Source organism: Oncorhynchus nerka, linkage group LG9b (genome assembly GCF_034236695.1).
Source record: "Oncorhynchus nerka isolate Pitt River linkage group LG9b, Oner_Uvic_2.0, whole genome shotgun sequence".
Taxonomy (NCBI): Eukaryota; Metazoa; Chordata; class Actinopteri; order Salmoniformes; family Salmonidae; genus Oncorhynchus; species Oncorhynchus nerka.
The window spans coordinates 14,453,904-14,480,909 of NC_088424.1; the positions used below are offsets into that span (position 1 = coordinate 14,453,904).

Below are 27,006 nucleotides of genomic sequence, written 5' to 3' on the forward strand. Positions count from 1 at the left end.
CTGTGTCTATTTGTCAATAACAGTTGGTGCGCTAAGGAAGTCTTGAGGTTTTGCTCGCCTGAGGTAGAGTACCTCATGATAAGCTGTAGACCACACTATTTACCAAAAGAGTTTTCATCTATATGTCTCGTATCTGTCTATTTACCATCACAAACCGATGCAGGCACTAAGACCGCACTCAACGAGCTGTAAGGCCATAAGAAAACAAGCGAATGCTCACCCAGAAGCGGATTCATCTGATGGCATTGAGGAGAATATGACATCAGTCACCGGCTTAATCAATAATCGCATTGACGACATCGTCCCCACAGTGACACTACGCACGTACGTACACATCCTAACCAGAAGCCATGGATTACAGGCAACATCTGCACTGAGCTAAAGGCTAGAGCTACTGCTTTCCAGCAGCGGGACACTAATCCAGACGCTCTATAAGAAATCCCGCTATGCCCTCTGACAAACCATCAGGCAAGCGTCCAAACAGGACTAAGATTGAATCCTACTACACCGTCTCTGCTCATCGGATGTAGCAGGGCTTTCAAACTATTACGGATTACAAAGGGAAACCCAGCCGCAAACTGCCCAGTAACACAAGCCTACCAGACAGAAGAAGGCTAAATGCCTTCTATGCTCGCTTCGAGCCAAATAACACTGAACCATGCATGAGAGCACCAGCTGTTCTGGACGACTGTTTGATCACGCTCTCCGTAGCTTATGTGGATAAGACCTTTAAACAGGTCAATATTCACAAGGCCGCAGGGCCAAACAGATTACCAGGACGCTTGCACAGAGCATGCGCTGATCAACTGGCAAGTGTCTTCACTGGTATTTTCAACCTGTCCCTGACGGAGTCTGTAATACATACATGTTTCAAGCATCAACACCATAATCCCAGAAACCCTAGACACACTACAATTCACATACCTCCCCAACAGATCCACAGATGACACAATCTCTATTGCACTCCATACTGCCCCTTCCCACCTGGACAAAATGAACACCTACATGAGAATGTTGTTTGTTGACTACAGTTCAACACCATAGCGCCCTCAAAGCTCATCACTAAGCTAAGGACCCTGGGACTAAACACCTCCCTCTAGAACTGGATCCTGGATTTCTGGACGGGCCGCCCCCAGATGGTAAAGATTCGCAACAACACATCTCCCACACTGATCGTCAACACGGGGCCCCTCAGGGATACGTGTTTAGTCCCTTCCTGTACTCCCTGTTCACCCACGACAGCGTGGCCACGCACAACTCCAACACCATCAGGTTTGCCAATGACACAACGGTGGTTGGCCTGATCACCGACAACAATGAGACAGCCTACAGGGAGGAGGTCAGAGACCTTGCAGTGTGGTGCCAGGACAACAACCTCTCCCTCAATGTGAGCAAGACAAAAGAGCTGATTGTGGACTACAGGAAAAGGAGGGCTGAGCACACCCCAATTCAAATTGACAGGGCTGTAGTGGAGCAAGTTCCTTGGTGTTCACATCACTAACAAAGTATCATGGTCCAAACACACCAAGACAGTTGTGAAGAGGGCATGACAATGCCTATTCCCCCCCAGGAGACTGAAACAATATTTTATCTTTATTTTACTAGGCAAGTCAGTTAAGAACAAATTCTAATTTTCAATGACGGCCTAGGAACAATGGGTTAACTGCCTGTTCAGGAGCAGAACGACAGATTTTGTACCTTGTCAGCTCGGGGATTTGAACTTGCAACCTTTCGGTTACTAGTCCAATGCTCTAACCACTAGGCTAATCAAGAGCATCCTTACTGGTTGCATTACCGCTTCGTATGGTAACTTCTCGGCATCCGACCACAAGGCACTATAGAGGGTAGTGCGCACGGCCCTATACATCACTGGGGTCAAGCTTCCTGCCATCCAGGACCTCTATACAAGGCGGTGTCAGAGGAAGACCTTACAAATTGTCCAAGACTCCAGCCACCCTAGTCAAAGACTGTTCACTCATCTACCGCACGGCAAGCGGTACCTTCAGCAGCCTCCTCTGCTACTCCAGATATTTCACTCTTATTCTACACCTGTTGTCTACAAAACATGTGACAAATAAAATTGGATTTGATATGATTTGATGTCACTGTACAGAACAATCCCTAGCTGATGGTAGGAGCATCTCGCTCTCATACTCTAACAACCCAAACTACCCCAAAAGGTATAATAGCCTTACACTCACATTCAAGCTATCACAACTCATTCTATCAACATAGTAATGTTTATTTTGACATCATGTATTGTTACCACTACCATTTAGCATAAGGTTGAAACGTTATTTTAATTTTATACTCATTCTCCTAAAACATAGGCTGTCTGAAATACATTTCCCAGAATGCACTGCATCAAACACTACAGTATGGAAGAGAACAATATAACAATTGAACAATCTCGTGACAAAGAAAAATCATGTTTGAGTTATCTTTGAGTTATAATCAAACACATTTTTTTAAACGGTCTGTGTATTCTATGCATAAATGGTCTGTGTATTCCTTTCATATTTCACTTCTCAAAGATTTGAAATGGTTTTAATTAAATTACACTTCCTTTCATTCAAATTCAATTCAAATGATGCTTCCTTTGAGATGTGGCCAATTCAAATTCATTTTTTGGGGTAAATTCTGAATGAATAAAATTCAAACAATAAATTTTAATTGAATTTGAGTTGGCCTCACCCCATAGGTGTGTCAATTGGCCCCCGATGATATCAAAGCAGGACAGAACTTATAGTGTGCATTGTCCCATGAAACGTCATAACCATATATAATCAGTGAACAGAGGCATAGAAAACATTGACCTAATGAAACACTGAGTGTGTGTATATTATAATATTTACTGTAACAAACTAAAATGACCAATTGAAAATTATTGAACTAATTTCATATAACATTACAAATAAAGAGATACAAAAGAGTTAAATATTTTTTCTAAAGAATGTAACTCAGGTTTTCCCAAACTCGGACCTGGGGACCCCAAGGTGAATCAGCTGAATCAAGCGTCAAGCTTCGATAATTTGAATCAGCTGTGTAGTGTTTGGTCAAAAACCTAACCGCTGGTGAAACTCATCATTTATAGTCAATCATACTCAGCAAGATAAGTGTTCTGCAAGATCCTTTAGTGTCCACTAGAGGGCAGTGTCGTTATTGATTTGCGATCCAAATTGAAAAAGGAGCCTTAGACAGGAGTTGGACCTGGCATATTCCACCGTCTGGAGAAGAATAAAAAATACCTGCAGCAATAATGGAATTCTAACAGAATTCTTAGCTATAATAATAATACTATACTATAATACTAATAGACATAGTGAGTATATATGAATGACCAATAATGACTTAAGAAATTGTAGACAAATTAGGCCTGAATGGAAAATTGGTTCTTATATATCAACAAAGAATATGAGAAAAATATGCAATAATATAAAACTTTATGAAAAAGTCAAGATTAGAAAAGAAAGAAAAGTAGACCAGTGTCAACTATGTTCATGATTTATTTGCTGCTGAACAGGGTTATTATGCTAAAAGTCATGCTATTTAAAACCCAATTGTTAAAGCATCATATCTGGTCCTCTGGGATCAAAATGACCTCATTAGGAATATTCTGACAGAGTGCGTTATGCAATGTATTCAATTTAGGAAATGAGAAATGAGGGTCAAGGTGGTTTCCTTTTGCAGAATATAAAGCAATTAATCAGTCTTAAACCCTTTGGACAAATTCTACACTTTGGGACAGGAATAAGACACAGCGGGATATATTATATTGTGCCAGAACAGTACTGGTCAGTTCTACTCTGTAAGCTCTATTGAGAATGACAATATACTTTGTATCTATTGAGAAATACATTATTGGTTTACTATTTGCCGATAGAAAAAAAACAAAAAACCTAGCCAGTAAAGGACTTTCAAATTCCAAAGGGAGGTTCACATGAAATATTTGACACCAATATTACATAAACCTTATATTTTCCGAGGATATTGTCAATCTGTTGTCTTTGAAAAAAGAAATGCAAAAAATGAACCCGTAATCTCTGAGGTAAAACAAATCTGGAAAACTAGATCACAGTCTAATAATGAAATGCTGACTGGCACTTTCTTCACCTCAAAAACATCAGGATCATAATACACCTTTACACCTTTACACCATTGTGAAATGCTGTGCTGTAAAAGGTGCTCCAAATGAGATTTGCACAGGCACTTGACTCATCCAATCCAAGCTTACTCTGTATGTGTGGGGGTGGGGACCCTGTGGGCTGCTGGTACTTAGAGAGAGTTGTGAAACTCTTAGCTGCTTGCGCTGCCCTACAGTGAGAGAGTCTACACTGCAGCCTGGATTCACACACACACACACACACACACACACACACACACACACACACACACACACACACACACACACACACACACACACACACACACACACACACACACACACACACACACACAGAGAGAGAGAGAGTTGGAACAATCACTCTCTCCTATTTGATGGACTGAGCCCCCCCTTCATCAGTATTTGGCGTTGAACCGCTGTACCAGCCCGTACTGCAGCACCTGACTGAAGACAGGCTCTCAAAGTCACTGGCATCTGACAGAAAACCCTCCCTACCACACAAAGAAAGGAAGGAAGGAAGAAAACAATAAGAAGACAGATTAAGAAGACAGATAAGAACAAAAGCCAGAGTGTGACTTCAAATCAAAGCAAGTGTGTTAAGTGAGACTTGTTCCATACTGCCACAGCCATGGCAGACAGTGTGATTGAGGAGTCAGACTACTACCCTGGGAAGGATGAATTGGACTGGGGATATCAAGAAGGTAAGAGAGCTTTTAGTATACACTTAGTTTCCTTTCACTCTTTTTCTCGCGCAAAACAGAGCTCCGAAAAAGAACATGTTCTTCCCCATTTTGGCACCAAACACATGCATTGATATGGGAATGCAGTACTCAGATATAAACAGATATATACTCTTCTCTCTGTTTCTCTCTCTCTCTCTCACATACAGTAGGTAAAGAACTTAAAGAAGGTAGGGTCATTTGATCAATGCACTCCTTTTTGGGGTAACTTGATCATGCAAATTAGCTGTCTAGAACTGAACTTGAGATTCTGGAGTCACACCAATGATTTGGTATTCTAAGAGAGTAGGGGTCTAGCTACCATGCTTTCATGGTTTTGAGCTTTACCAGCTCCTGTCCAGGGCTCCATTGTGTGCTTTGTGTGTCTCAAATTTGCCTCTGGGCTCTTAGGGTAATAGTCAAGGTTTCCAGTAACTGGGAAAAGAACACGAGAGGTTGTAACATCTAAGTCAAGAGCTGACCTTTTAGTGACTCTAATAGTCATATTGTCATTGGTGGTGACTTGAGAAAACATTTGTTTATCTTGTTGGTAGGGGATAAAGTCATCCGGGACTTGTCTGTAGCGGTAACACATTAGCCACTTCATTTACTAACTTCAGAAAGCATGTCTTTTGTGCTATGTGCTCCCTCTGCGATTCAAAGCCATGGTTTCATCATCTTAATTCCAAGGCTAAGTACGTGTGTCGGAGGTCAGACAGTTCAGAGTGGGTCTGTATTTAGATTGGGTCAGTGATGTATGAAGGGAGAGCTTTGATTCCGTTTATGTCCCTCATCATGGGACTAGAGGGAGAGACACTGTAGAATCAAATCAAGTGTATTTGTCACTTGCGCCGAATACAACAGGACCTTACAGTGAAATGCTTACTTACAGGCTCTAACCAATAGTGCAGAAAAGGTATTAGGTGAACAACAGGTAGGTAAAGAAATACAAACAACAGTAAAAAAGACAGGCTATATACAGTAGTGAGGCTATAACAGTAGCGCGGCTATATACAGTAGCGAGGCTATAAAAGTAGCGAGGCTACATACAGACACCGGTTAGTCAGGCTGATTGAGGTAGTATGTACATGTAGATATGGTTAAAGTGACTATGCATATGATGAACAGATAGTAGCAGTAGCGTAAAAAGAGGGGTTGGTGGGTGGTGGGACACAATGCAGATAGCCCGGTTCGCCAATGTGCGGGAGCAGTGGTTGGTCGGCCCAGTTGAGGTAGTATCTACATGAGTGTATACAGTGGGGCAAAAAAGTATTTAGTCAGCCACCAATTGTGCAAGTTCTCCCACTTAAAAAGATGAGAGAGGCCTGTAATTTTCATCATAGGTACACTTCAACTAGGACAGACAAAATGAGAAAAAAAATCCAGAAAATCACATTGTAGGATTTTTAATGAATTTATTTGCAAATTATGGTGGAAAATAAGTATTTGGTGGTAAATTGGAAACGCTTTAGTAACATCATTGTGTGATAGACGGGATACTCTGTCTGTTCCTTCCTAACCCTCGTTTGCATCTGCTGTTGCTAACTCAAAGGCTAGGAGGAATCACTTCTGTAGTGAATAAGAGTTCAAAGTTCATACCATTCGCAACCGAAGCTCAAGCTGATGTTGGCTTCGTTCTGTAGTTATTATCTGAACCATTCTGACATCGGACCGTCGTCCTCACGTCCTCGGAAGGAGGTTATATTGTCAAGGCATTATATAGGAAGGGAGAGGAGGGCGTGTTTGAAAAGTTTTATAGCCCATGTCCCTTCACAGGGGCGGGCCACTGATTGAGCAGAGCCCTATCTTATGAAAACCCAAATCTCACATTTTAGAAGCTAAAATCACATTTCATCCCATCACAAATCATTTCATATTCAAACATTTAAATTGAACAACAATTCCATGTGAATCCACTGTAGAGTTTATGTCATCTTATCATTGATGAGTATGTCTCAGATGTCCACCGCATATGTTCAATTGGTCAGATTACCAGAATATAGTTCATTTCCCCCCACCTTCTGATGTTCCCAGAATCTCTATGTTAACAAAGGGTTTTGCAAATATAACATCAGTAGGGTAGAGAGAGGAAAAAGGGGGAAAGAGTTATTTATGACTGTCATAAACCTACCCCCAGGCCAACGTCATGACAACACCAAGGAACTTGAAGCTCTCAACCTGCTCCACTACAGCCCTTCGATGAGAATGGGGGCATGCTCAGTCCTCCTTTTCCTGTAGTCCACAATCATCTCATTAGTCTTGGTTACGTTGAGGGATAGGTTGTTATTCTGGCATCACCTGGCCAGGTCTCTGATTGATCTCCTCCCTATAGGCTGTCTCGTCATTGTTGGTGATCAGGCCTACCACTGTTTTGTCGTCTGCAAACTTAATGATGGTGTTGGAGTCATGCCTGGCCATGCAGTCGTGGGTGAACAGGGAGTACAGGAGGGGACTGAGCACGCACCCCTGGGGAGCTCCAGTGTTGAGGATCAGCGTGGCACATGTGTTGCTACCTACCCTCACCACCTGGGGGCAGCCTGTCAGGAAGTCCAGGATCCAGTTGCAGAGGGAGGTGTTTAGTCCCAGGATCCTTAGCTTAGTGATGAGCTTTGAGGGTACTATGGTGTTGAACGCTGAGCTCCTTTTGTCCAGGTGGGATAGGGCAGTGTGGAGTGCAATAGAGATTGCATCCCCTGTGGATCTGTTTGGGCGGTATGCAAATTGAAGTGGGTCCAGGGTTTCTGGGATAATGGTGTTGATGTGAACCATTACCAACCTTTCAAAGTACTTCATGGCTACGGATATGAGTGCTACGGGTCTGTAGTCATTTAGGCAGGTTGCCTTTGTGTTCTTGGGCACAGGGACTATGGTGGTCTGCTTGAAACATGTTGGTATTATCCAGACTGAATCAGGGACATGTTGAAAATGTCAGTGAATACACCTGCCAGTTGGTCAGCACATGCCCGGAGCACACGTCTTGGTAATCCGTCTGGCCCCGCAGCCTTGTGTATGTTGACCTGTTTAAAGGTCTTACTCATGTCGGCTACGGAGAGTGTGAACACACAGTCGTCCGGAACAGCTGATGCTCTCATGGATTCCTTAGTGTTGCTTGCCTAGAAGCGAGCATAGAAGTGATTTAGCTCGTCTGGTAGGCCCGTGTCACTGGGCAGCTCGCAGCTGTGCTTCCCTTTGTAGTCTGTAATAGTTTGCAAGAAGGGTGTGTCCCTGACAGATTTGATCTCATCTGATTCGATTAATTGCATTTTGCACTCTCTCTGCACATACAGCAGTGATATGAAATAACTATGAAATAATTCAGGGCATGGTATGGAAAGACCAGAGACCAGAGACAGCTAGCTAACAGACTGCTCTTACAGAGTGTGAAAAGATGTGAGAATATGATAATGAGGATTTTTTTCACAAACCATTTACACACAGAATGGAGAGATGTGGGACTAACAGTGTGTAATAAATAGAGGGGAAAAAAGAGAGATATAAAAGTGAGAAAGAAAGTGTGAGAGGTGGGAAGAAGCACAAACTAGAGCGTCCTTGTGTCCCTCTGGTGACAGTTATTCTTGATACCGACTCCCCAACTGCTCAGCGCAGTGACACTGAGGAATTGGTGAACTCTTTAACTCCAGTGTGTGTGGTTGCGTGTGCATGCGTGTGTCTCTGTGTGTGTGTGTGTGTGTGTGTGTGTGTATGTGCACACATTAGTGCGTCCTCACTTATACACTTTGTTTATGCTGCATGCGTATTCAAAGGCTGGATTTACACTACACTAGGCATACTCCATCACCACTTTGTGACTTCACCACGCACTGCATGAAGGCCTCTGCATGGAGATCTCAGTGCATGCCAGAGCTCAGAAGTTGTAACTTTACACAAGCATCAGTGACGTTGAGTGTAAGTCTAAGTTGTGCGTGTGTTCAGGTGTAGAGTGGGGTTTGCTGTTCCCTGATGCCAATGGGGAGTACCAGTCACCCATCAACCTGAACTCCCGGGAGGCGCGTTATGACCCCTTGCTCCTGGACGTGGGGCTAACACCCAACTACGTTGTGTGTCGGGACTGTGAGGTCATCAACGATGGACACACCGTACGCATCATGCTGAGGTCCAAATCAGGTGCAGAACACACATCCAAAAAGTTAATTTAACATTACCATGGTACACAAAAACAATTCATGGGTGGAATTTATGTCAACCCTCCACTATTGTAATGATCTTGAATGCACTTTTTCAACGATCTTAGCCGTGACCCCTGAAAGTTGAGTCAATGACTGTGTGCTGCAAGGGACATACACATACACTTCAGAGTTGAATCAGAATTCAAGCCTACATTCAAAACGCAAGATCATCTGATGTGGTCTGCATTTCCTGTGTCTGCTCTCCCATGATGCTCTGGGTTTCCTGTCTGCAGTGGTAACTGGTGGACCGTTGCAAATTGATCATGAGTACGAGCTGCATGAGGTGCGCTTCCACTGGGGCAAAGAGAACCAGCGGGGCTCAGAACACACAGTCAACTTTAAGGCCTTCCCCATGGAGGTATGGGTCTCGGCCAAACATATACACACACAGACACACACACACACACACACACTGTCCGCTTCAAGGCCCTGACCATGTTTATTTAAGTTGGAGGCCACTGTTACAAATCAAATCGAATTTGATTTGTCACATACAGTGCCTTGCGAAAGTATTCGGCCCCCTTGAACTTTGCGACCTTTTGCCACATTTCAGGCTTCAAACATAAAGATATAAAACTGTATTTTTTTGTGAAGAATCAACAACAAGTGGGACACAATCATGAAGTGGAACGACATTTATTGGATATTTCAAACTTTTTTAACAAATCAAAAACTGAAAAATTGGGCGTGCAAGATTATTCGGCCCCTTTACTTTCAGTGCAGCAAACTCTCTCCAGAAGATTCAGTGAGGATCTCTGAATGATCCAATGTTGACCTAAATGACTAATAATGATAAATACAATCCACCTGTGTGTAATCAAGTCTCCGTATAAATGCACCTGCACTGTGATAGTCTCAGAGGTCCGTTAAAAGCGCAGAGAGCATCATGAAGAACAAGGAACACACCAGGCAGGTCCGAGATACTGTTGTGAAGAAGTTTAAAGCCGGATTTGGATACAAAAAGATTTCCCAAGCTTTAAACATCCCAAGGAGCACTGTGCAAGCGATAATATTGAAATGGAAGGAATATCAGACCACTGCAAATCTACCAAGACCTGGCCGTCCCTCTAAACTTTCAGCTCATACAAGGAGAAGACTGATCAGAGATGCAGCCAAGAGGCCCATGATCACTCTGGATGAACTGCAGAGATCTACAGCTGAGGTGGGAGACTCTGTCCATAGGACAACAATCAGTCGTATATTGCACAAATCTGGCCTTTATGGAAGAAAGCCATTTCTTAAAGATATCCATAAAAGTGTGTCGTTTAAAGTTTGCCACAAGCCACCTGGGAGACACACCAAACATGTGGAAGAAGGTGCTCTGGTCAGATGAAACCAAAATTGAACTTTTTGGCAACAATGCAAAACGTTATGTTTGGCGTAAAAGCAACACAGCTCATCACCTGAACACACCATCTCCACTGTCAAACATGGTGGTGGCAGCATCATGGTTTGGGCCTGCTTTTCTTCAGCAGGGACAGGGAAGATGGTTAAAATTGATGGGAAGATGGATGGAGCCAAATACAGGACCATTCTGGAAGAAAACCTGATGGAGTCTGCAAAAGACCTGAGACTGGGACGGAGATTTGTCTTCCAACAAGACAATGGTCCAAAACATAAAGCAAAATCTACAATGGAATGGTTCAAAAATAAACATATCCAGGTGTTAGAATGGCCAAGTCAAAGTCCAGACCTGAATCCAATCGAGAATCTGTGGAAAGAACTGAAAACTGCTGTTCACAAATGCTCTCCATCCAACCTCACTGAGCTCGAGCTGTTTTGCAAGGATGAATGGGAAAAAATTTCAGTCTCTCAATGTGCAAAACTGATAGAGACATACCCCAAGCGACTTACAGCTGTAATCGCAGCAAAAGGTGGCGCTACAAAGTATTAACTTAAGGGGGCTGAATAATTTTGCACGCCCAATTTTTCAGTTTTTGATTTGTTAAAAAAGTTTGAAATATCCAATAAATGTCGTTCTACTTCATGATTGTGTCCCACTTGTTGTTGATTCTTCACAAAAAAATACAGTTTTATATCTTTGTTTGAAGCCTGAAATGTGGCAAAAGGTCGCAAAGTTCAAGGGGGCCGAATACTTTCGCAAGGCACTGTACACATGTTTAGCAGATATTGTTGCGGGTGTAGCGAAATGCTTGTGCTTCTAGTTCTGACAGTTCAGCAATATCTAACAAGTCATATCTAACAATTTCACAACATATACCCAATACACACAAATCTAAGTAATAAAGGAATGGAATTTTGAATATATACATATTTGGACGAGCAATATCAGAGCGGCATAGACTAAGATACAGTAGAAAAGTTCAGAATGCAGTATATACACTTAGGATGGAGTCATTACAACTCGTTTTTCAACCACTCCACAAATAGTTTTGGCATGTCGGTTAGGACATCTACTTTGTGCATGACACAGGTAATTTTTCCAACAATTGTTTACAGACAGATTATTTCATTTATAATTCACTGTATCACATTTCCAGTGGGTCAGACGTTTACATGCACTAAGTTGACTGTACCTTTAAACATCTTGGAAAATTCCAGAAAATTATGTCATGGCTTTAAAAGCTTCTAATAGGCTAATTGACATCATTTGAGGCAATTGGAGATGTACCTGTGGATGTATTTCAAGGCCTTCGGTCTCAAAGTAGACTTTGATCTGAAGCCATTCTTGTAATTATTGTGACTTTTGCCATTGTAATTGTTTGTAAGCTTGTGTAGTCTAAAATGAATCTATGATCGTATGCTATCCATTTGTTTTTTGTATGCTGTTCTTTGTATGCCATTTTAATATTTGAGAATTAACCAATGATATTAGGCCACTCTCGGCCATGATTACAGACACCTGTGTGTCTTTTAACACTATATAAACGAGTCATCCCGCAGTGTTTGTGATTATACCCTGATGAAGACAGCTTGGCTGTCGAAACGTTGGATATTACATTTTTGCATCTGAGCTCCTAAGAGTGTGCAGCTCTCCTTTATTTTCAAGTTTTCTACTCCTCTAGCCAGCACCTCGCCTAAATAGGTGTGCATTTATTTTTCTTCTAGATTGTATTTCAAGGCGTACCTTCAAACTCAGTGCCTCTTTGCTTGACATCATGGGAAAAATCTAAAGAAATCAGCCAAGACCTCATCTGCACAAACAATAGTACGCAAGTATAAACACCATGGTACCACGCAGCCGTCATACCGCTCAGTAAGGAGACGCGTTCTGTCTGCTAGAGATGAATGTACTTTGGTGTGAAAGTGCAAAAGTGCAAATCAACAGCAAATTACATTGTGAAGATACTGGAGGAAATGGGTACAAAAGTATCTATTTCCACAGTAAAACAAGTCCTATATAGACATAACCTGAAAGACCGCTCAGCAAGGAAGAAGCCACTGCTCCAAAACCGCCATAAAATAGCCAGACTACGGTTTGCAACTGCACATGGGGACAAAGATCGTACTTTTTGGAGAAATGTCCTCTGGTCTGACGAAACAAAAATAGAACTGTTTGGCCATGATGACAATCGTTATGTTTGAAGGAAAAAGGAGGAGGCTTGCAAGCCAATGAACACCATCCCAACTGTGAAGCACGGGGGTGGCAGCATCATGCCGTGGGGGTGCTTTGCTGCAGGAGGGACTGGTGTGCTTCAAAAATAGATGGCATCATGAGGGAGGAAAATTATGTGGATATATTGGAGCATCTCAAGACATCAGTCAGGAAGTTACAGCTTGTAAGCTGCCAAAGTTGTGGCAAAATGGCTTAAGGACAACAAAGTCAAGGTATTGGAGCGGGCATCACAAGGCACTGACCTCAATCCCATAGGAAATTTGTGGGCAGAACTGAAAAAGCGTGTGCGAGCAAGGAGGCCTACAAATCTAACTCTGTTACACCAGCTCTGTCAGGAGCAATGGGCCAAAATTCACCCAACTTATTGCGGGAAGCTTGTGGAAGGCTACGCAAAATGTTGGACCCAAGTTAATCAATTTAAAGGCAATGCTACCAAATACTAATTGAGTGTAAACTTCTGACCCACTGGGAATGTGATTAAATAAATAAAAGCTTAAATAAATCATTCACTCTACTATTATTCTGACATTTCACATTCTTAAAATAAAGTGGTGATCCTAACTGACCTAAACAGGGAATTGTTACGTGGATTAAAAGTCAGGAATTGTGAAAAACTGAGTTTAGGTGTATGTAAACTTCCGACTTCAACTGTACATATGAAATGAGTAACGCAAGATATGTAAACATTATTAAAGTGACTAGTGTTCCATTTATTAAAGTGGCCAATGATTTCAGTCTGTGTATGTAGGCATCAGCCTCTCTGTGCTAGTGATGGCTATTTAACAGTCTGATGGCCTTGAGAACGAGGGACTTGTTATGTTCACATAAAAACAGGTTACTTCGGGTCAGGGCTTTTAAAGCTCATTACTTTGTTTCATATATTTACACATCGCTCAGGCCATTGACGCGTTTGAAAGGGCCTGAAGAGGTTATGCCACTGGTGGTTTGGCTTTATAAGCTTTCCTCTCTATCAAAGGTGTTTTGTGCTCTATTTCAAACTGTAGAGTGCCCTTATGTCCCTTACACCTGCTCTGTCTCGGCCCTGTCTTCTGCAGCCTCCCTCTGCTCATCGTTCTTTCATTTACTTTCTTTAATTTTCTTTCTTTCTTTCATTTTCTATCTTTACCTGAATATCTTTCTTTATTTACTTTCTTTGGTTAATATTTTTTTTGTGATCAGCTCCACTATAATATGGTACAATACAATACATGTGCCCCCAGCTCCATCTGATCCACTGGAACACAACCTTGTTCAACAGTGTGGAGGAAGCCCTGGGTAAGAAGAACGGAGTTCTCATCATCACTCTGTTTGTGCAGGTATTGTTTGCTTTGGTCTCAGTCTATAGTCACATGAGAATCCCCTCTTCTCATGCTCTGTATGGTTTTGTTAGGCACTTGGTTTATTATTACTGTATTTTGTACCATATCATATCAGCTTTGACACTAAATATACTTTTTTTTATTGTACTGAGAAAAAACACCACATTGAAATAACCATGATAACGTTTGACTGATATGAACTAGCTTGAGGCAATGACTGAATATATGAATGGACAAACACTTAGTGGTGTAAAGTAAAAATATTTTCGAAGTACTACTTAAGTATTTTGGGTACTTTACTTTACAATTTATATTTTTGACAGCTTTTACTTCACTTCATTCTTTAAAAGGATCTGATACCCCCCCCCCCATTTTCATCTAAAATGACATACCCAAATCTAACTGTCTGTAGGTCCTGAGGCAAGGATATGCATATTCTTGATACCATTTGAAACACTTTGACGTTTGTGGAAATATGAAATTAGTGTAGGAGAATATAACACATTAGATCTGGTAAAGCATAATACACTGATCCCGTAGAGGTTAAGATAATATGTACTTTTTACTCCCATACATTTTCTCTGACACCCAAAAGTCCTTGTTACACTTTGAATGCTTAGCAGGACAGGAAAATTGTTTAATTCACACACTTATCAAGAGAACACGTTGTCATCCCTACTGCCTCTGATCAGGCGGACTTACAAAACACAAATGCTTCGGTTGTGAATGATGTCTAAGTGTTGGAGTGTATCCTTAAATGTACTAATAAATATAATTGTGCAGTCTGGTTTGGGATACTTTGGGATTTTGACAATAAAGCCCTTTATTTACTTCCCCAGAGTCAGATTAACTTGTGAATACTATTCGTATGTCTCTGCGAGCGATTTGAAGGAAGTTGCTAACTAGCACTAGCACAATTGCTAACTAGTGTTAGCACATTGACTGGAAGTTAGCAGATACCCATAGACTTCCAGTCATTGAGCTAATGTTAGTTAGCACTGGCTCGTGAAACTAACTCTGCCTTCCTTCATACAGGACACAGAGACATGAAAATGGTAACCAGAAGTTCATCTGACTCCGGGGAAGTAGATAATGGGCCTAATTGCCCAAATCTCAAAGTATCCCTTTAATATAAGGAATTTGAAAGTATTTATTGCATTTACTTTTGACACTTAAGTATATTTTAGCATTGAGTTTTACTTTTCATAAGTATATTTAAAGCCAGATACTTCTAGACTTTTACTGAAGTAGTATTTTACTGGGTGACTTTCACTTTTAGTTAGTCATTTTTATTAAAGTATCTTTACTTTTACTCAAGTATGATAATTGAGTACTTTTCCACCATTTTCACATCCTTTCAGGAGGCTCCAAACATGTCAACAGCACCCTGTTAAGATGAGTTAACATCATAACATTACATTGATCTGTTAGGACCATCTTTCATGACTTCTTTTGACTTGATGCCATTGACATTGTTTCCTTCAGATAGGGAAGGAGCATCTGGGGTTGAAGGCCATAACAGAAGTGCTGCAGGACCTACAATACAAGGTAAGATCTTGGCACCCACATTGTTGACCAAGTCCTCTTGTTATGGTGATGATGTTATGGTTATGAGTTGTCATGGTGATGAGAGGGCAGAGGTTATGAGAAATTACTGACATGACCTAAGGGGGTAGATACCCAATGCTTAACTGAGAGATCGAGGAAGACATACAGTACATAGACAATCAAACTTGGCAGTTAACAGAAAATCAGTAGAGGTGCAACGATTGGAGCAGGCAGAAATGGATTAATGTATTGATTTTTCAATTAAACCTGATGCAATCAATGCTCCAGATTGACTTGAAACCGTCTGAAACATTTCAGATTAGACAGGTGAAGTGTTGATGCCGAATGTGAAGAAGGAGCTCCAGTAGTAAAGACGATCTGCAATAATACAGTCATGACAAACATGGTGGCGAAATAAACAGTGCATTACAAACGAAGCAGGTCAACAAATATTTGAGTGTGTTGACCTATCTGTACAGGGGAAGACCAAGATCATACCGTGCTTCAATCCCAACACACTACTTCCTGGTGAGTCCTTCTTCTAATTGTGTATGATTCCTGCTTGCGTGTATGGTGTGACACAGTATTGGATGAGGACATGGTATGTGTTTGTTACTCCCTCCAGACCCTCTCCTGAGAGACTACTGGGTGTATGAGGGCTCCCTGACCACCCCTCCATGTAGTGAGAGCGTCACCTGGATCCTGTACCGCTACCCACTCACCATCTCACAGTTACAGGTAGGCCATCTGACACAATGGTCTGGCTCAATTAATCAATCAAATGTATTTTATACAGACCATTTTACATCAGCAGTTTTCACAAAGTGATTTACAGATACCCATCCTAAAACCCCAAAGAGCAAGCATTGCAGATGCAGAAGCACAATGGCTAGGGAAAACTCCCTACCCTGTTGAAAACACCAACTGTAGACCAGCAGAATTTTCAAGCTGGTCAGTGCTGGTCTGACCAGTATGGTCTAGCTGGCCGAACAGAATGGTCTAGCTGTCAAACTGGTCTGACCAGCATGGTCTAGCTGGCCGAACAGAATGGTCTAGCTGTCAAACTGGTCTGACCAGCATGGTCTAGCTGGCCGAACAGAATGGTCTAGCTGTCAAACTGGTCTGACCAGCATGGTCTAGCAAGCAAAACCACAACCATAAAGATCATATTTTCCAGCATGCTCTATTGCAGTTCCCTATGTTTTTTTTACCCCTTTTTCATGGTATCCAATTGGTAGTTACAGTCTTGTCTTGGAGAGGCGAAGGTCGAGAGCTGTGCGTCCTCCGAAACACGACCCAGCTAAGTCACACTGCCCACTTAACCTGAAAGCCAGCCGCACCAATATGTTGGAGGAAACACCGTACACCTGGCGACTGTGTCAGCATGCATGCGCCCGGCCCGCCACAGGAGTCGCTTGAGCGCGATGGGACTAGCACATCCCAGCCGGCCAAACCCTCCCCTAACCCGGACGACGCTTGGCCAATTGTGGGCTGCCTCATGGGTCTCCCGGTCGCGGCCAGCTGCGACAGAGCCTGGACTCGAACTAGGATCTCTAGTGGCACAGCTAGTGCTTAGACTACTGCACCACTCAGGAGGCCCTGCAGTTCGATATGTTTAATTGTTTGTTTCAATATCTGCGTTTTTGCATGTACATTGACTGATTAATTCATCTTATGCAACACAAAGATAAATTCAATTTTTCTCAAGTAATCCAATCTGAATAAGTAGTTGGAATTAGTAGTCTGAATTCAGATTGTGGATGGATGAACATTCATAATGTGACTTCCAGTCCTGATGTGGCCACTTTATTAGGGAAAAACTAGGCCTTCATCTGTGATATATGTAATGTATTGTCTTAAGTGATTAAACCTGCAATATGTAACTTTTTGGGTAACCTAAATTTGACATAGAAATGTGTGTGTTAGATCTGTCATTCTCATTGAAAGGAAGTAAGAAGCAGTAGATCTGTTCTATGTGGGCGCTATTTATATGCCTGCCGTCCTTCGGTTTTGTATACCAGCCTCAAACAACTGAAAAATATATTTCACAGTAGATGGTAAAATGATTCTTACTAGTTTTGTCACATAAACAGAAATGAGGGAAACTATTAGAATTTTAGCAACCAGGAAATGGCGGAGCGATTTCGTCATCGTGCATCTTTAAGCACTTTGATGCTTGTTTTGTTGGTAACCAGCATATGCTGGTACTTATGATGATATGCTGGTTGCCAGCATACCAGTATAAGCTGGTCATCAGCTTATACTGGTATGAAGGCTGGTCACCAGCAAAACCAGCACTAGTCACCAGCATATGCTGGTCTATGCTGTTTTTTTCAGCAGGAACCTAGTAAGAAACTATCTAGAGAGATACCAGACCTTTTCTGTCTGTACTGGGTGATGCTTTTAGAGTACATGTGGCCATTAAGGCCAGATCATTTTTCAAGACCTTCAAACATTCATAGATGACCAGCAGGGGCAAATAATAAAGAATGTATTAATGTTGGCTTCTAGACCCTTGCCCCAGGTCTTACCCCTAGGTCTTATCCCTTCACATGTCAATGGTGATGGCAGCTGCTAGCCCTCCAAGTGGCCGTATTGCTTTTATACCAAGTGTTATTCAAACCAACTCTACTTCCATAGATCTTGAGGTTGCTCTAGCTACCTGCATTGAAGTGTGTGTTCTGCTAGAAGGTAAAATCCAGTGTTGTGATTGATTTGGCACTTATAAGCCCATATTTATGAAGCAAGGTCCCAACCTCTGATTCAACAGCATTGCACAATACAGTTTGTCCTCCAAGTCAGCACACTTTCTACAGAGGCTTTGATTCTGAGCTTTACCTTTCATGTAAAGGCCAGACACCTCCCTTTGAGAGGACGGAAAGGTTATGGTGGAGAGCAAAGGCATGAATTGAAATATCAAAAAGCTAAAAAAAACAGCAATTTAAATGAATTGTTCATACGTATTGAGTGACAAATGATTCACATACAGTAAATAACACAGGACAGCTCATAGAGATCCTGTAATTCAGTGTTCTATAAACTCTGGAGGGCAGTTACCCAATATGCAGCCTGTTTAGGAACACCTTTAGACCTGTGCTGTGATGGTAGATCATTGTTCAATGGAATATTCTATATCGATTTTCCCATCTCCCAGCTGTAGCATTGCTTTATAACTGTTGACTATTGACTAAAAGCACTTTGAAAAGTACTACATGTTCCTTATGTGTACCATCTAAGGAGCCAGAACAAATAAAACGCCTTTCACTACATTTTATTGATAGTAAATGAGTCATCAGTATTGATCGATTAATCTGATAATGGTTGTTAATGGCTCTGTTTATGTAGACAGCTCTATGAAACTCTACTGTTGTCAAGGCTTAGTTGGCTGTGCCTCATAAAATCCTGTATTACTGAATCCATCTGTCTTGTTTGTTTCGGGCAAACACTATCCTCCTGCATTGGCAAAGTCTGACTGACCATCCAACCAGATAACTATTAGCTTAGGGCTAGGTGTCCAGTCCAGTACCCAATGAAAATCTTAACGGAGAATGTCTGTCATTTTACTGCTACACACACAAGACCAGACTCAGCTGGAAAGAGGTCTGTAAAATAGACCAGGACAGGAAGAAATGAGCTCTTAGCCTAAGCATACAGTAGAATGCCAACATGTACAGAACACTGAAACCACTAAATAAGATCAGATATAAGATATACAGTGCATTCGGAAAGCATTCAGACCCCTTGACTTTTTCCACAATTTGTTACGATGCAGTCTTACTCTAAAATCGATTCAATTATTTTTTCCCCTCATCAATCTGCACACAATACCCCATAATGACAGTGAAAACAGGTTTATAGAAATGTTAGCAAATTTATACAAAAACAGAAATACATTATTTTCATAAGTATTCAGACCCTTTTTTATGAGACTCAAAATTGAGCTCAGGTGCATCCTGTTTCCATTGATCATCCTTGAGATGTTTCTACAACATGAATGGAGTCCACCTGTGGTGATTTGGAAAGGCACACACTTGTCTACATAAGGTCCCATAGTTGACAGTGCATGTCAGAGCAAAAACAAAGCCATAAGATGGACCAAGAACACAGTGGCCTCCAACATTCTTAAATGTAAGAAGTTAGGAACCACCAAGACGCTTTCTAGAGCTGGCCGCCCGGCCAAACTGAGCAATCGGGGGAGAAGGCCCTTGGTCAGGGAGGTGACCAAGAACCTGATGGTCACTCTGACAGAGCTCCAGAGTTCATCTGTGGAGATGGGCAAACCTTCCAGAAGGACAACTATCTCTGCAGCAATCCACCAATCAGGTTTTTATGGTAGAGTGGCCAGACAGAATCCACTCCTCAGTAAAAGGCACATGAAGGCCCACTTGGAGTTTGCCAAAAGTCACCCTAAAGACACTCAGACCATGAGAAACCAGATTCTCGGGTCTGATGAAACCAAAATTGAACTCTTAGTCCTGAATGCCAAGTGTCACATCTGGAGGAAACCTGGCACCATCCCTACGGTGAAGCATGGTGGTGGCAGCATCATGCTATGGGGATGTTTTTCAGTGGCAGGGACTGGGAGACTAGTCAGGATCGAGGACTAGATGAACAGAGTCAAGTACAGAGCGATCCTTGATGAAAACCTCAGACTGTGGCCAAGGATCACCTTCCAACAGAACAATGATCCTAAGCACACAGCCAAGACAACGCAGGAGTGGCTTTGGGACAAGTCTCTTGAGTGGCCCAGCCAGAGCCTGGACTTGAACCGATCAAACATCTCTGTGACGCTCCCCATCCAACCTGACAGAGCTTGAGAGGATCTGCAGAGAAGAATGGGAGAAACTCCCCAAATACAGGTGTGTCAAGCTTGTAGAGTCATACCCAACAAGACTCAAGGCTGTAATCGCTGCCAAAGGTTCTTCAACAAAGTACTGAGTAAAGGGTCTGAATACTAATGTAAATGTCATATTTCCTTTTTATTACATTTTTTTATAAATTCACAAAAAAATCTAATCTGTTTATGCTTTGTCATTATGGGTATTGTGTGAAGTTTGATGACGGATAAAAACAATTTAATCCATTTTAGAATTTATAGAATTAAAGCAACAAAATGTGAAAAAAGTGAAGGAGTCTGAATACTTTCTGAATGCACTCTACTTTATTAGTCCACACAAGATGGACATATGCCTTATGTTTTTATCCACATTAGGTTTGTAAAGGCTGGAGCAGAGGGCAACCGCAGTGCAGCTAGACAGAACATTGATTGAAAGTAGACGGAATACTTATCTTAATGAATCCATCACCACCCTTTACCTTCGCCATTCTTTTCATCAACTCTCCCAGATAGAGGAGTTCAGGAGGCTTAGGTCCCATCTGAAAGGTGCTGATCTACCTGAGGGGAATGACGGGATGTTGGGAGACAACTTCCGCCCCTCTCAGCCCCTCAGCGACAGGACCGTCCGGGCTGCCTTCCAGTGACACCCCCCTTCCCTCCACGGGGGATCTTTAGCTCCACGTTTAACAGGTAAATGTCAACCATCTAAATACCAAGTACATCGTTTTTAAATACACTACATGACCAAAAGTATGTGGACACCTGCTTGTCGAACATCTCATTCCAAAATCATGGAGTTGGTCTCCCCTTTACTGCTATAACAGCCACCACTCTTCTGGGAAGGCTTTCCACTAGATGTTGGAACATTGCTGCAGGGACTTGCTTCCATTCAGCCACAAGATAATTAGTGAGGTCGGGCACTGTCGGCGTTCCAATTTATCCAAAGGTATTCCATGGAGTTGAGATCAGAGTTCTGTGCAGACCAGTCAAGTTCTTCCACAACAAACTATTTCTGTATGGACCTCGCTTTGTGCACGGGGGCATTGTCCTGCTGAAACAGGAAAGGGCCTTCCCCAAAGTGTTGCCACAAAGTTGGAAGCACAGAATGGTCTAGAATATCATTGTAAGCTGTAGTGTTAAGATTTCCCTTCACTTGAACTAAGGGGCCTAGCCCGAACCATGACAAACAGCCCCAGATCATTATTCCTCTTCCACCAAACTTTACAATTGGCACTATGCATTGGGGCAGGTAGCGTCCTCCTGGCATCCGCCAAACCCAGATTTGTCAGTTGCAGCGTTTCCACTGCTCCAGAGCTTTACTCCACTCCAGCTGATGCTTGGCATTGCGCATGGTGATCTTAGGCTTGTGTGTGGCTGCTTGGCCATGAAAACCCATTTTATGAAGCTCCCAATGAACAGTTATTGTGCTGACATTGCTTCCAGATGCAGTTTGGAACTCGGTAATGAGTGTTGCAACCGAGGGGAGACGATTTTTAAGCACTACACACTTCAGCACTCTCCGGGCCCATTCTCTGAGCTTTTGTGGCCTACCACTTTGTGGCTGAGTTGTTGTTGCTGCTAGATGTTTCCACTCCACAATAACAGCACTTACAGTTGACCGGGGCAGCTCTAGCAGGGCAGCAATTTGACAAAATGACTTGTTAGAAAGCCGGCATCCTATCACAGTGTCACGTTGAATGTCACTAAGCTCTTCAGTGAAGCCATTTTACTGCCAGTGTTTGTCTATGGAGATTGCATGGCGGTGTGCTCAATTTTATACACCTGTCAGCAACAGGTGTGGCTGATATAGCCAAGTCCACTAATTTGAAGGTGTCTACATACTTTTGTGTATATAGAGTGTACTTTATATATGTATAGATATTTTCAAAAGTGTTTTTGACATCTGTGGGAATACTAGATACCATCGCTCTTCACAACCACAAACCAGGGCATTTCCCAGAGGTAAAATAATAATGGTACCACTAAACACAGGAACAGTGTCAGAGCTATAGTAATAATGAGCTAACCCAGTTCTTCTACTAATCTAGGACTAGCTGTGGCGTTGTGTGTGTGTGTGGAGCGGAGGGATATCTATTTTAGAGCTCGCATTGGGAACACCTGGGAAACAACTGGAAAAGTACTCATTTTGAGTGGCTGGATTTGGATGTGCTCAACCGAGGGCACAGGGACAAAGTGTGGCTTGGCCTCAACTGCAATGCGCAAATACTGTAAGTGAAAGAACATGACTGTATCAGAGAGCCAAGGGACACTTGTTTGGTAGTTTGACAGATGTTTTAGTAGCTACTGGCTAAGTATAACAAACTGTGTGGAAATGGTTGTACGATAGTTGAGTAAAAGTAAAGATACGTTAATAGAAAATGACTCAAGTAAAAAAGTCACATAGTAAAATACTACTTGAGTAAAAGTCTAAAAGTATCTGGTTTTAAATGTACTTATCACGCCCTGACCTTAGAGAGCTTTTTATGTCTCCATTTTGGTTTGGTCAGGGTGTGATTTAGGTGGGAATTCTATGTTCATTTTTCTATGTTTTGTATTTCTTTGTTTTGGCCGGGTATAGTTCTCAATCAGGGACATCTGTCTATCGTTGTCTCTGATTGGGAACCATACATAGGTAGCTTTTTCCCAGCTGTGTTTGGTGGGTAGTTCCCAGCTGTGTCTGTTTAGTGTTCGGCACATGACAGGACTGTTTCGGGTTTCGTTTCTCACTTTGTTATTTTGTTCTAGTGTTCAGTGTTAATAAAAATCATGAACACTTACCATGCTGCGCTTTGGTCCGATCCTTCTTCATCAGACAACCGTTACAGTACTTAACTACAGTGGTGGAAAAAGTACTCATATCATACTTGAGAAAAAGTGAAAGTAAATGGAAAACTCAAATTCCTTATATTAAGCAAAGCAGATAGCACAATGTTTTTGTTAATTTACGGACAGACCCGGGCACACTCCAACACTCAGACATAAATGTCTAGTGAGTCCGCCAGATCAGAGGCAGTAGGGATGACAACACGTTATATTGATGTGTGTGAATTGCACCATATTGCTGTCCTGCCTGATTTAAAGAAAACAACTTTTGGGTGCCAGGGAAAATGTAAGGGAGTAAAAAGTTTAAAATATATTTTCTTTAGGAATGTTTTGGAGTCAAATTTATAAAAAATATAAATAGTGAAGTACAGATACTTTCAAAAAACTATTTAAGTAGTACTTTATTGTATTCATACTTAAGTACTTTACACCACTGGGAAACAGTGTAGCTACAGAGAGAAATGCAGGAGAGATAGTGGAGTATTGTCTCTTTGGTAAGGGATATTACCTGACCATACCTGAGAGGGGCCTTGAAAAGGAGGAATAGAGGAAGAAGAAGGAAGGATAGAGAAAGGGGGTTCTGAAAGGATAGAGAAAGGGGGTTCTGAAAGGATAGAGAAAGGGGGTTCTGAAGGGATAGAGAAAGGGGGTTCTGAAGGGATAGAGAAAGGGGGTTCTGAAGGGGACTGTTGACTCAAATTGCACAATTCAGCAATACCTTAAATTACATTACCAAACCATTACTTGTTAATCATAAGGTAATAATGCATGTAAATACATTGTAGCACATTTGTAAATGCAGGTAGTTAAATGGGTCTGCCAATTATCAATACTGTTTACCATGGAAATACAAAAAGTTTGACAGTACTGCATAATTAGCTTGATAAAATTACATCAAATAAATTGCATAAGTGATTTTATATATATATTTTGTATAGACCATTCATTACATTTTTTCCTATTTAACTCAAAACAACCACACAGTATACCAAACTATACATGCGCCCAATGGACCACAACAAATAAAATACAAAAAACAATAACCAACTAGAAAAACCAGCATATCAAGCAAAAACACAAATACACTAACAAAATACATAGGTGGAGATTGTATCTTCTGATAAGTGATGTTTTATGTCCATGATATTCCTTTGTGCCTTTAAGAAAAAACAAGAACTGTTCCCATATCTTTTTGGAGTCTGTATTATTTTTTGTCTTTGCTAACATTTACATTTGAGTCATTTAGCAGGCACTCTTATCCTGAGCAACTAGGGTTAAGTGCCTTGCTTGAGCAAGGCACTTTGAGGGCACATAAACCGTTCCCCCCCCCACCTAATTGGCTCGGTACTGGCCCAACGCTCTTAACCTCTAGGCTACCTGCCGCAATGTTGTTTTTATCAACAGATTCGAAATGTTATTGACCCAGTTGGTAATCTGGTATTGTCACATCTGCTCCTGCAACGCCCTCTACTGCTCATCCTGTGTCTCCTTGACCTGTCGCCACTCCCCCAGTACTCTTTCCCTCTCTCTCTCTCTCCCCCTCTCTCTCTCTCTCTCTCTCTCTCTCTCTCTCTCTCTCTGTGTGTATGTGATTGTGTGGGCGGAGACAAGTGTGCAGGAGTCAGAGCAGATCACCACCAGCTGCAACCTGTTCCATAATCAAGACCTCTACAAATACTCAACCCTGCCACTTCCACGCTGCCAGATCGTAATCTCTGCTCAGTCAGTCTACATTTCTAGTCGTTTGTTAATATTCAGATCCTGTTGTCCCTGTTTTCCTTGCCTGACGCTGTTTTCCTCTCCGCTACAGTTCTGCCCGCTGTGACTCTCGTCCCTGTCTCCAGTCCCACGTCTTGTCATTCTACTACTCTGTCCTGCATTCCCCACTCTACTACCCCCTTGGAATCCCCGCTTACCCTGTCTCAACCCCTCTCGCTCCAGCCTCCGCACCCTCATCTGGCTTCCAGCAACCCGCCCGAGCTTCCCATGACCTGCACTCCATCTCCCCCCTGTGTTTCAATAAATACCTTGGTTATTTCATCCCAGTCTCCTCGTCGGAGTCTGCTACTGGGTTTCACTCCGCGTAACAGGTATAAGGATTCATAAGGATTATGTGACATAAAGTGTGCCTGAAAATTTCATTTCTAGCTCTGTAACCATCATAGCACATATACAGGAAACAGGATAATAGTTTGTGGATTTAAGAGTGGAAAATATTAATATTAATATTGCACAATGTCAAACAACTCTAACCCAAAACATAGGACTTATAAAAATAACCCTTTGCTCCTCTACCCGCTACCTCTGTGGCCAAACCCAGTCGTAGCGGCGACATGATTGCTGGATTGTTCCATCTGCAAAATATTCCCTTTTTTTATTTTCATAGTGAGAAAGAGAGTGAAAGGAGGGGAGAGAGAGAATGGCCTTGTTGAATCAGCTGGAAGTTATGGCTGTACAAAATGTTGCTGGACATTTTTCAACTAACCTGGTATTTGCGATACTATCTTCGTCCTCGAATCGTGGAAACCGGCGTTTCATAAAATGGCTGTGTCCAGTTTCAGGGAGTCCATTTGAAATCGATAAAATGCTCTGTTAAAATAAATTAATGTTTGTTTGCTCCATGAAGTAATCCAACAATGTGTACACCACCATCTTGTCTTTTTCAAATCTTCTCTCATTGATTGAGACAGGGTGGTCTACCCTAAAGGGCCGCATGCCAGGATGACAGAAGCCTGTCTCGATTAATGAGAGAAGATTTGTAAAAAGATGACGGCACACACATTGTAGCCAATACCAGGTTAGCTAAAAAATGCCAACATTTTGTAGAGCCACACCTGTAATTACCAGTATAATGGTCCACATTTCTGTGGTTAAGTCACATGATCTGGTGTTACAATTTATAGCTACTGGACTTGGAGGGAGCTCACAAAGGCACGATTTTACTCTGTTGATTAAGGCAGCGCTGACAGACCAACCAGCTGGCTTCACCTGTGACCTGGAACATAGCCATTCGCTGTTGGCTGGTACAAGATGTATCCATGCTCTGGAAGGAGAGACATGATTGGCTCTGATCCAATATCCTCACTAACAGTAGTATACTAGATGGAAGCACTGGATTGGGCATGCATTCTTACTGGTGTGATAGTGGGGCTATTGGTGGAATGTAGTCCTTGTGATAGGATTTGTGCAGGCTTCATGCAGGTATGCATACTTAGCTTGGGGCATGTAATTGTACTGTACTGTCATGCAGGTTGTGTAATAAGTAGAAAAATTTCAATTAACTAACACCTGTTCCTAGGGATTTTCAAAATATGGAAAATAAAAGTACAGTACATTACTTTTAAAAAATGCTGTTAAAACCACACTGTCTCTCAGAATAGGAAACACTCTAACAAGCAGAAACGTATGTAGTTCTGTATAATATAAATGGTCAGGTCAGGTTTAATGACCTCAGGTCAGGTTTAATGCCATATAATCTCAGATGTCTCATAGGCTGATATTTGTTGAGATATTTCCGTCAGCTTCTGGCTCCTGTCCTCGCAGTATTAAACGCAGTGTTTTTGTGCTTTTCGATATCTGCTTATCTAGCAATAGGAAGCATGGCAATAGACGATTAGACCACAGTGTGCCCTTTCTTGTAAAAACAAAGGAGACATCCATCAAAGGTAAATGACCTTTTAAGGGCTATAGACAACACAGTACAGCCCAGGGTTATAGGCTATGAAAATGAAACAATGAAGACTTGAATTTTGTTGTGTTTTTTTGTTGTTGACATTTTAAGGTTCTGTAGTTCTTGTACTGACTAATGTGATGATGATGATAAAGATGACTCTTACTGTCACTTAACAATAAAGGTCAAACTGTTAGTAGTAA

The 27,006-nt window shown here is 41.9% G+C and overlaps 1 protein-coding gene across 4 annotated transcripts; it reads left to right on the forward strand.

Annotated features, from left to right (window-relative positions):
• The first annotated feature begins 4,315 nt into the window (after positions 1-4,315).
• LOC115114317 (carbonic anhydrase-related protein-like) lies at positions 4,316-27,006 on the forward strand. 4 transcript variants are annotated; one of them, XR_010461779.1, is made up of 10 exons: positions 4,316-4,824; positions 8,776-8,967; positions 9,263-9,387; positions 13,827-13,922; positions 15,411-15,473; positions 15,953-16,001; positions 16,099-16,211; positions 20,820-21,000; positions 24,740-24,855; positions 24,944-27,006. XR_010461779.1 is itself a non-coding variant. In XM_065013362.1 (9 exons), the coding sequence occupies exons 1-8, from the start codon at positions 4,752-4,754 to the stop codon at positions 20,952-20,954; spliced, it is 846 nt and encodes a 281-aa protein (XP_064869434.1). In that variant the 5' UTR covers positions 4,316-4,751; the 3' UTR covers positions 20,955-21,000; positions 24,740-27,006. The 4 variants fall into 4 exon arrangements, 3 of the variants coding, with proteins under 3 accessions (XP_064869434.1, XP_029498310.2, XP_064869435.1); XM_065013362.1 differs by having other exon boundaries at positions 24,740-27,006; XM_029642450.2 differs by lacking the exons at positions 24,740-24,855; positions 24,944-27,006 and adding an exon at positions 22,359-23,087.